We start from the raw sequence: 11,518 nt of genomic DNA, 5'->3' as shown, positions 1-11,518 counted from the left end.
CCATTATATCACCGTGCTTCGTTCCCCAGCCTACATCGATTACTCACGGTGCTTTTGATTTGGCGTGTTACCCCACAGGTCCAGCCCCGCAATGTGTGACCAACCTGCATATCCTAACGCAATTTCTGCATAAATCGCTGACACCGCCAATCAATTGTGGGCTGGGCTGGACGTCCAACTCCGCCTTCCTGCAGGCTGCAGCCATTACCTGCTCCTTCTCTCCAGTGCATAACTCCACCTCTCCAGGCTCTCCTCAACCTGCACCCTACTCTCATCCGCGGACATCATAGTCCATAAAAACATTTACCTGAATTCAAATTAAAAGAGGATTCTGTGCAGGTGTAACTATGCACTAAATATGCCTTTATTTGATTTCAGACCACCCATGGGGACCTAGTCCAGAAGGAAGTTACATGGCATAAAGGTGGCTCTCTGGAGAGGCTGGGATAGTGCTGGAGGGTGCGGAGGTGTTGGCTGGATTTCCAGCTGTAGCAACTGTGGCGTGCTGCTTGGCTTGATGGTGCAAACCAAAGTTACGCCAAAGAACTCGAGTACACGTTTGAGTTTTTCCAGAGGATACTGTTGGAGCTAGACAGCTGCAAACTTTCTCCAAAGGTACTTTCTCTGAAAAACAAGTTGCTGAGTTAAACAGAAAACAAGAGAAGTACAACAGTGGTAATTTCATACACAGTCAGCGTGTCTGTGCATGCAAGTTTAAGATAAGATGAGATAAGATACACTTTTATTAATCCCCGTGGGGAAGTTCACCCTCTGCGTTTCACCCGTCCTATTGTACAGGAGCAGCGGGCAGCTGCAGCGCCGGGGACCAACTCCAGTTCTTCTTTCCATCGCCTTGCTCAGGGGCACAGGCAGGAGTGTCAACCCTAACAGGCACGTCTTGTTGATGCTGGGATGAAACCAGAGCACCCGGAGGAAACCCACACGGACGCGGGGAGAACAGGCAAACTCCACAAAGAAAGGACCTGGAACGGCCTGGGGTTCGAACCCAGGACCTTCTCGCTGGTGAGGCAACAGTGCAAACCACTGGGCCACCGTGCCGCCCACTGATATAACACACAGTTAGGTCTAAGTATCAGCAAAGTAAAATTAAAAGTGGGCAGAACGCAATTAATTGGTTGTAAATGGGTGAAATACATTTAGCAGACTCAACGCCACGTGTCAGAACCAGACGGCTTACATCCAGCTGTCAGGGTTAAGTTGGCGTAGCGTCTTTAGCTCAGAAAGTTGCACGGACCTCATTAACTTGTAAGTGGTGAACAGAGGTTCTCCAGCTCCGTGTACTCAAAATCCTCTGAAGTTTAATTTACTTAAAAAGCTGCATGTCGCCTTAATCTTTTAAGTAAATCCAACGTGTCATTTTTTTTCAGTCCCCCCCCCCCCCCCCCCCACACACACACACACACAACAACAATCTGGAGAGAGACAGTTTGTGCTTTCAGGCTTTTGGGGGCTAGTGCAATTTTCATCATTCAATGTTGTTTTTTTGCCAAACCTTGATCGTGTGCGGGTAGAGTTGTGTGTCTGTCGAGTCGGTCTCATCTGGGCGAGACAGCGGGGGAAAAGGATGTGTCAGTGTGGGACAATGGGAGGTTCAGGAGGCAGCTGTTTGTTGTGTGTGCTCCTGCAGGACGTATCACAGCTACGGGAGTGCATCACTGCAAGTGCTTTGTCTTGCTTTGATTCACTGTCTTAAACACACACACACACACACACACGAACATGCACACATACACACAGGTTACACAACATACGGATATGCACACGTGCACACACGTATGTGCACACGGATATGCACACGTGCACTCGCGAGTGCATTTGCCCCACCCGACACATCTGCTCTGTGTTATGATGACACACTTTTGAAAGCGGAGTCTCTGCCTCTCCGCAACACCCCCCCCTCCCCCATTTTGTTCCCCCGTCTCTCTCATCCTCTTCATCTCCCCCCACTGTGATCTGAGGGATGAGAACAGTCCCCCTCCCCCCGGTCTCCCTCCGAGGCCCCGGGGCCTGACAGAGCGTGGAACACCCCTCGGCCGTCGGCCCCTGTTAAGAGATTCACATCGGCACAACAAAGACATCTCCGTGACCAGGGTTCCCTCTGCGCTGGTTGAACACATCATCCGCCGGCCTGGATGTTCACTGTCGGTGCCCGCTGCTGTCTCGCAGCTGCCGGCAGGACGGTGCCGTGGCGCTTCACTGTGTGAGAGTCAAGAGGGTTTTCAGACTGACATCTCAAAACGGAGCAGAGGTGGGAAGATGAGGTGAGACAGGTGGGTAATCGATGGTGGCCTAAATGTCTCCTGAAGTCCTGCCTCCCTTTGTATGCCTGACAAACTTTCAGTCCTATTTCAAACTGATGTGTCACATCAACGCGGCCATTAGACGAAGCTGACCGTAGCTAACTTACCTCTGGACAGATGTGACTGGGCCTGTCGGTGGTTTCTTTATCAAATTAAAGGTCTGGTCCTCAACATTATAACGTTTACACTTACCCGTACCCGCCAAGTATTCACATGGAATGAAGCCTGCCCAGGAAACGCACTGGGTGCCACAAAAGGAGGAGAAGAGGAGGAAGAAGAAACCTCCATGTCAGATGTAGAAGAGACAGCTATAGGTATTAAAATACAAAGCTAATCATTATCGATCTTTTAATATGGTTTAATTAAATGTTCGATGCGGACTGATGCATTGCTCAGTGTTAGTCGAGTCTTCTTTCCAAAACACACCGTGTTACATCAAAATCCGCAACGTCTGGAAATTGTGACCTGCATATGACCACTTTCATTTTGATTACGTTCATTTTGGATGGGAACGAACTACGGGGATTACCAGATGACGCTAAATCCACCCAAATCGAGGAAATTAAGGAATAACCACTACCTCCTCCGCTCTGCGTGACAGTAACTACCAGAATGAGGAAGCGCAAACGCACTCGGGATCGTGGAAAGCCAATCGTATTTGTACAAACATCTTGAAATGTAATCCAGGATTGACATCTTTCGTTGAAATGTGCTGCGTTGCAAAACCCTTGGCCTTCTCGTTGGAGTGTCCCTACAAGCGAGTCTGCGGCACTATCCCAGACACATTATCTAATGAGAAAAAAATCCCACAATCCTTCGAGTTATAAACAGGGTTACTGTCTCTCACCCAAACATCCGCCGGTTCCTCAACCCAAACATGATTTAATTTTCTACCCATACAACCCAAAGTTAAACATCTGTTCCGCGCTCGACTCGTATGCAGATTCATACAGCCGGATATCCACTGAAGCAAATGGGGGTGGGATGTGTCCTGAAGGGGACGACAGCTGTATGGGTCGACTCACGTAAAATGTGTAGTAGCCGCTCTGGCCTGGGGCCTTTATTTACATAAGTGATGTCCAGTCTTCTTTTCATATACACCTTCAGAGAGAGCCCTGGGGGCGAGGTGTTCCTTTCAAGGCTGTTAAACCAGGTTGAACGCATCTCTTCAAGCAGTCTGTGAACCCAGAGGCAGACTATTTCGCCTCTGGGGTCAACGGCCAATATTTGGGGGCTTCCGGTGGAGCTGCTGGCTTCCGTTTCCTATGAAGACTTCCTTTTTCCGCGCGCCCGTCATCGTTTAAAGTTGGATTAGTAACTGGAGATGCGAGAATGGAGACGTCTGTTTCACAAGTAGTCGACACGAGTCGGGCGTTTCTCCGCGCAACACACAGACAAAGATGCTTTTTGTAGGTGTTTTAGGGCCAGGCGATATTTCAGCCAGTGCGTTTCCACCTCTTTAGTGCGTTTCCACCCCACACAGCTGTTACCGACACGCAACCAAAGCGTTTCCGGTAGAAGTCACCGCCGACTCAAACGTGATTGGTCCATACTAAAACGGAAACCAGAACGCTTCTCTGACAATAGAGATTACTCTTCAAGACGTAGACCTTCACAGCTAGATTTGTAACCACACTGTGCCAGTTTATCACCTAAAAGAAAAAGAGAATCCCTTCAGTGGACACCCGAGGCTTAATAGACCCGTCTGTGAATGTTCTCATTCATCCAGGTCATGGTTGTCCAAAGGAGTTGAATCAAGTGCAACTGGACTTGGTATATATCCGTGAAGACGTTTCGCCTCTCATCCAAGAGGCTTCCTCAGTTCGTGCCTTTCTGACTAGACCAAGCTAGTCTGACTGGCTGGTGATGAGACTCAGAATTTATCCTCTTGGAGTCGTTGTCAGAGCTACTATAGATGTCCATGGACATCTATAGCTGTTACTTCCGTATGTTCAATCACAATACTTATTTGTGTAAGAAACGGACACATACCGGATATGACATGTTCTCCGCACATCTTCCCGTTTGATATTTGCTCTTCTGACCACGTCTTCCAGTCCTCCCGGCGGATCGCAAGAACCCACGCCTGTCTTCTTCGCTTTTCGATTGGCGTTTTCCCTTTCAGCACGTGATAAAAACGCAGATGCTTGTTTTCACCATCTGTACGATTTGCAGCTACAACTGTGAGGCCTTTCGCTTCGTTTTAAATCAGTTTCTCCGTGACGATCTCTTCGAAATGACGTTTACAAACGCCAGACTCGCGGCCCCTTTTTGCCTCACAATCTGCGCACGCACATTTGGCGCATGTAAACAAGGGAACACGTCTACTTTTTATTTCTTACATTTTGCTGCTGTGGTTGTAACTGATGATACCAGTAAACATTTTAAAGGAGGATTTGTTGTTTCTGTTGCCCGTGTGAATTCACGGCCATCTTTGAGCCGTGGACACGCAGTAGAGGTGGACAGATGAGATGAATCAGGACTGAGGGTTATCCGCCTATATGAGTCCTGAAATTGACACGGATCACCCAACATTAGCCTGTGCTGAGAGAGCGCGACTGAAGAGGATTTAAGCACGCGATCTTACACTGACAGCTGCTCTCAGACCACTTTCTCCACGGCTCCCAAGCATCCCCCGGCTTCCTGGTCCACCTACTGAAGGCTTTACCGGCTCTGATGAAGCTAAGCGACTCATTTTCCCCCCGTCCGAGATCTTCTAAAGCCGCGGCTTAGCAACGCCACACCTCTGCCGACCCGGAAAACTCTGTCTAGTCTGCAGAAAAAACAGATCCAGCTCACCGAATATCCAGCGCAGGGTGAAATAACCCCTCTCTCTCACACACACACACACACACACACACACAGTCTGGTTTCACTATCCTTGTGTGGACCCCTCATTGACTACATTCATTTCCTAGACCTTAACCCTAACCTTAACCACGCAAAGTACACGCCTAACCCTTACCCTAACCTTAACCTAACCTAAACCTAACCCTAATTTTAACTGTAACCCTAAAACCAAGTCCTAACCCTAAAATACACCCTTTTCCTTGTGAGGACCTCTGAAATGTCCACACAAGGTAGGTGGTTTCTGGTTTTTCTATCCTAATGAGGACATTTGGTCCACATTAGGATAGTTAAACATGTACACACACACACACAACCTCCATTTTTCTCCAGGGACACGACCCACGGTTTGATGTATCACACACAAATTACGTTTACAACACAATATTCAGTTAATTTTTAACAAAACTTTTGAAAAAAGTCAGAGAAATTAAAATCCAAGTCGGGTGCATTGCCCCATGCTGGGCTGAAGCGGTTTAATGATGCAGAGTTGCATCATCAAAACCATTTGAGACACAAAAAAAAGGGAATGGGTTGATAAGAATTGTTTACCATCACAAAACATTGACAGCTCTGCGTCCATCCTACGATCTCTTTGATCAGCACATGAGCTCTTTTGCCCCAATGTGCCTGAATCGTTTCTTTTAATAATTAACAGCTTCACCCCCACCCCCGGTCTTTCAGCGAGCATCCCCCGCGACCCTGGGAGCAGGATAAGCGGTTGGATAACGAATGGATGGATGGATGGATAATACCTATTGACTCCTCCAGACCCCAGTTTGGCCTTGCTCCTGCCATCGAGTGTGCCTGGTGTCTGCACCGCCTTACATGCAGGTAAGAGGCGTAGCTAATTCTTAGCATTGGGAGCTAATTATTTTACCTGTATGATATGTCATTTTCTGTAAAATATTTGTTTTTTTTATTTATTTTTTTACTTTTTAATGGTGCTCTTCTGTTCTTCACGGCACAGTGGCACAGTGGTTAGTGCGGTCGCCTCACAGCAAGAAGGTCCTGGGTTCGAGCCCCGGGGTAGTCCAACCTTGGGGATCATCCCGGGTCGTCCTCTGTGTAGAGTTTGCATGTTCTCCCCGTGTCTGCGTGGGTTTCCTCCGGGAGCTCCGGTTTCCTCCCACAGTCCAGACATGTAGGTCAGGTGAATCGGCCGTACTAAATTGTCCCTAGGTGTGTGTGTGTGTGTGTGTGTGTGTGTGTGTGTGTGTGTGTGTGTTGGCCTGGCGGCCTGTCCAGGGTGTCTCCCCGCCTGCCACCCAATGAATGACTGCTGGGATAGGCTCCAGCAACGCTGGGAGCAGGATAAGCGGTTTGGATGATGGATGGATGGATTTCAGTGTTTCCATTCAGCGCTTCCTTATCACAAATAGTTTGATGGAAACTCAACCCCCTTCCACACACATATCTCTCACATCGCTCCACACCGCTGGTGGTTATCCTGCGCTCAAACCTGCAGCCTCTCGCTGCAAGATTTCCAGATAGCGTTTGTTGTTGTTTGTTGTAAACGCGACATGACCGTTTCCTCTGTTTCATTTCACCCTGCTTGTGTAGGATGCCGTTTACATGTTAAACTGCAGCATCTGTAACTATGATGTTATTCCTTTATTTATTCATTTATCTTTCATTTCGGCAGTCTCAATTTTACTTCGAACTGTGCCACACTGGGTCGGTCAATTTCCAGACATTTTTAAACGTGCTCTTACTTTTACTGATTGACAAATACATCTCCCACTTCATTCAACCACCTGCCGTGAACAAGCTGCAGATGTTTTTTCCTCTTATTGTTCACAGTAGTCGGGTTTGTATTGTGCAACACAACTTGCATCGAGTTTGAACTATACAGAACAGAGGGAATTGAGTTTAAAATGTATAGCAGCTGAATTAACTTAGGAGTAGGTGAGAAGGAGTAGGAAAAAATAAGTGTATACTTCCTCCTACCCCTTTTCCAACATGTGACAAATAATCGGATGCATATGGAGATTTGTTCGCTGAGTTTGATGTGTGGATTTGTTGAACGCCTCAGATTATTCCCAGATAGCAAAATTGCTGTGGCCCGGACCCGTCCCACCCCCGACACTTTCAGAACCAAGCCATAGCAATGCCACATATTTGCCAGAGGTGGCCCATATTTGTGTTGTGATATTTGGGCCATAGTCACCATTTACCGCACGGGCCACTTCAGGATCACATCCATTTTGTCAGGGCCAGAAGGCGGCCATCAGTGCCACATCATTGCCTGAAGTGGCCCACATCCGGATGCTCTCTGGGTTGGCAGTGGCTTATCTGTGTTATATACTGCTTATGTACATGTTCGAAATATATAATCAATTCATTCATACATGCCTTGTGATTGGTTCACTTGCTGTCATAAGTGAATATTACAGCAGACTGGTGTAACCCTTTGCGTGCAGAACTCGGTAATGCAACAGTTTTTGTGTAAAAACTTGTCCCAAAACATTTCCGGAAATGTTACCGGGTCTTGAACCGGAATGTCTGCTCCGGCTTGTGTTGTCACGTGACCCTGACGCGGAAAACGAGAGGGGTCTGTCTGCAGACTGCAAGAGAGGGGCGTATCACAGAGGGGGGGGGGGGTGTAACTTGAAGTTGTCCAAAGAGAACAAGTAGACCACAATGAGAAACAGATGAAAGCCAAAATGCCCTCTGAGGGTCATACTATTCCTTTAAGAAGTGGGCGTAACTTGTAGTCAGAAGGGGCGTGACTTGTATTCAGAAGGGGCATGAATTGAAGCCATAATGGGCGTGGCTTGAAGTGGGCATACCGTGAAGTGGGCGTGACCTGTAGTCTTGCAGGCTGCAGACAGACACTGTTGTGGAAAACTCCCACAAGGTTTTTCTGAGCGAAGCTGCATGTGTGTGGAAAACGGGGGGCCTCCGGCTTCTGCCGGGTCCGTTCTGAATGACGCGGTTGCCCTTTAATAGCACAGAGGCGGCTATCACAGCGGACAGGCTCCCCCACGCCACACCTGACCTTTCCGCTCCCCTGCCCCATCTGCACTGATTAGCCCCGCTCGGTGACAGATACACCGCCGTCCCTTCTCCCAGTGTCAGAAACCCAATTTCACTACGGCACAACCGAGCCGACTTCAATCTGACACCGACGACAGCAAAGGCACACAGCCCCGCCGGGAGAGAGGAAGCATGTGTGTGTGTTTGGGGGGATGGGGGGGGAGGGGGGTTAGCTGTTAATTGTTCTTATCCTTGCCGCCTGATTCTGACTGCCCTTGAACCCATCCGCTCTGAGAGGGCACCAGATAATTCCTATCTACAGATGTGTTAATTGGTCTTTCAGCAGGGAGTGGGGCTTATTAAACTCATCCGCGGTGGAGGGGATTTAGCCGGCACAACCATCAGCAAACCAAAGCCTACGGAAATTCCATGTGAGCTGACCTTCAGATAATGTGCAGTTAAACCCGGAGGGGGTGGAGGAGGGTAGCAACTCCTGCAAGTATCGAGTGAATGAACAAATAAATTCACCTTTAGTGGACATGAAACTGTGCAAAATAACTGGAAGAGAGAGAGAGAGAGAGAGCGAGAGAGATCTAATACACAAATTTATTTCCAACATGAAGTCAAGTTGTTTTTTTTAATATTTTATTCCATCATTTGTCTGTGTTAAAGATCTAGTTACATACAATATGTACAGCTGGTCGCTGGTAGAGAAACCAGTGTGTTGCTGGATCAGGGCAGAAGTGAGGTAAAGCTACTCCGCTAGCGCTAAAATAACTTCGTTACACAACATCGAAACCTCGTCGTAAGAAAACGGGACGATTCCCGTCCTAACAGTCCACGGTGTCACGATGGGGATGAGTGATGGCAGCTCCGTGATGCCCGCAGCAGTCGTGTCGCATCTGCTCGCATCAAGGCTGCGTAACGCCCGTCAAAAACTGGCTGGTGTGGGGGCGGGCAGGTACAGGAATAGATATGATCTTCACAGGTCCGAAACATCCATTTAGATCTACCTGCCTGAGAAGAATGTACAGACAGAAAAAAAACAAACAAACAAAAAAAAACCCAGAACCAACGCAGGGCCATTTCACATCTCATCACAACCTACTGGAGGAATTACTTCCACTTCTCCCTCTGCGGTCCCGTCCGCCGGCCGACCTCCGCCATCTAATGAGGCTTCACTTTCCATCCGGTCGCCCTTGGAGGCGGGCAGCAGAACGGGGGTCACAGGCTCGGCGGGGTTCAGGTTCTGTGGTTTTAAGGTGAACGAGGCTTTAACTAGCGGGTCTACAAAGCCGGTTCCGAGACACCATTCTCCGCTCAAAGGGGTACTGAGAGGTTTCCGGAGGGGGGGGGGGGGGTCCGCGGTGAAAAAAGGACGGATATTTTTGATTGAACTGCTTTGTGATTCATTCGCAGATGATGTGAGCGGGTGTCTGGGGGGGGGGGTGTTTTGATCCGAGGTCCTACTGTCTCCAATTATATCTCCCCCTGCCTGCAGCGCATGTAGCTGTCCAGGTCTGATAAATACACTCTTCTGAGATCAGATCACTTTTGACAAAATCTTACAAACTGCCAGTTGCAGCCCGGGTGAGCTCAGACTCGTTCAAATCCCTCCTGAAAACCCGAGCCTGCTTTTTGTTTTTTGTAGTCGTGATTCTATCTCTTTCCAGCATTTCAATATGTCCCTCTCAGTGTCTCAAGACCCTTGTTTTTGATAAAAGCGCTACACAAATAAATGCAGTCGAATGTTGAGTTTTATCTGCGGATACGAAATGAGTTGGAACGCCTCGCGACTCAGCAGCGCATCTGGTAAATTAAACATGGAGCCGTCTGTTAATATGTCCGCGTGCGGTGGCCGTGACGTTTTCTGGTTAGCGGCTGGTGGGAGGGAGAGGCGGGGCGGGGACGACTTACTTGGCCTGTGTCGTTCAAGAACCCGTCAATTAAACTTGAGAAAACCGGGGAGGACAGGAGCCGGGAGACATGCCAATACTGTCACCATGGCAACAGTGTTGATGGACTGTCATGGGAGGGAGAGGGAAAATAAACACACACACACACACACCTGGCTGAGATATCAGCAACGCCGCCCAAGTGGGAAGAGCGTGGTGATGAGGAGCCATCGAAGCATTCAGGCTGAACATAGTCATTTTTTTCCTTTCGATGCTTACATAATGAGATGCGCTTCTCAGTGAGGGAAAACGGCGGCCGAGCCTCAGGCGTGGATTGGCCGCCGTCTCCTAGCGTGTCGGGAGGCTGACACACACAGGAGGTCAAGCCACCTCACGCCCCGCAGCTGGGCTCCTGCTGCTGTAAGAGAGAAACACGAACAGGGAACTTGACAGAAGAGCGGTTGTGTGTATTTGAATCTGTGTGTGCGTGCCGGTGGAGATGAAGGTGGGCGTCGGGAGTGAGAGCTAACGTTACGCAGTCTTGAGTGCCGCTCTCAATTAGCCTCAAAATGTCAGATATCGAACAAGCTTTGGATAACGTTGTGCGGAAGGGCCGCCTCGCGAGGCAGCACTCGGCACCATAAAGCTGGTTCGCTCCCATCGACTGATGTGTATCGACGGGCGACCGAGCGAGCTGTGCTCATCGATGGCTGGGGAAAAGCAACAATGATTGGAGTGGGGTTGCTTGGCAAGGAGGTGAGAGGAAATGAGGAGTGAGTCACCGCAACTGGAAAAACCTGCAGAAAGACAGGACCAAGCTAAAAAAAAAAACCACACTATCTGTTAGGATATAATACACTGTTAACTTAATCTATACCGTATGTCACATCTTCATATACTGTACACACTTTGTTACGTCTTCTGTTGCTACATACAGTGTACAACCCAAACGGCTGGAAAACCCTGTAAACCCCGTTCCCCTGTTGTAAAAAAAAAGTCATAGAGCTACATAGTCGAACTACCTGAAGTTACAGCGCACTGCTAGACATATGAAATATTTACAGTGTTCAGATTCTCTTCCTGTACAAACTTCTTGTGCTTTAGCGATTCAGACTCGCACCGATTGAACACGCACAGGCGCGAGTGTGTCCCCCGCGAAACACGCATACAAACCCATACATACACACAGCAGGTAGAAAATAAATAATCAGGGGGCCTTTCTCCTCCTCCTTTCTGGTGCTCCTTTCCCCTCAGATGGTCGTTCCTCATGTCATAATCAATTCTGCCCAGAAATTCTTCCAAGTCAATGGATTTCCTTTGACGTTATGAGCCCCGAAGTCACCTTTGACCCTCCACGGAAAAGGTCAGCGTGAGGCAGGAAGCGATCGGCTCCAACAGTCCGAGATGGAGCCCGACTCCGAGGAGCCGTTCTGCTACAGACGTCTAGGCGAGCAAACTTCTACGTCGGGTTTGTTT

The 11,518-nt window shown here is 48.7% G+C and overlaps 1 protein-coding gene across 1 annotated transcript in view; it reads left to right on the top strand.

Moving 5' to 3' along the window:
- The first annotated feature begins 424 nt into the window (after nt 1–424).
- The window catches only part of LOC130128082 (retinol dehydrogenase 13-like), a 50,872-nt gene continuing 39,778 nt past the window's right edge, over nt 425–11,518 (top strand). The window contains exons 1-3 of the mRNA XM_056297790.1: nt 425–615; nt 799–1,023; nt 5,827–6,002. Of these exons, the coding sequence (XP_056153765.1) occupies nt 913–1,023; nt 5,827–6,002 (287 nt within the window). The 5' untranslated portion in view covers nt 425–615; nt 799–912. The remainder of the gene's footprint in view (nt 616–798; nt 1,024–5,826; nt 6,003–11,518) is intronic.

The sequence above is a fragment of the Lampris incognitus genome, chromosome 17 (assembly GCF_029633865.1).
Source record: "Lampris incognitus isolate fLamInc1 chromosome 17, fLamInc1.hap2, whole genome shotgun sequence".
Classification (NCBI taxonomy): domain Eukaryota; kingdom Metazoa; phylum Chordata; class Actinopteri; order Lampriformes; family Lampridae; genus Lampris; species Lampris incognitus.
This window is presented reverse-complemented; position numbering and strand designations above follow the sequence as displayed.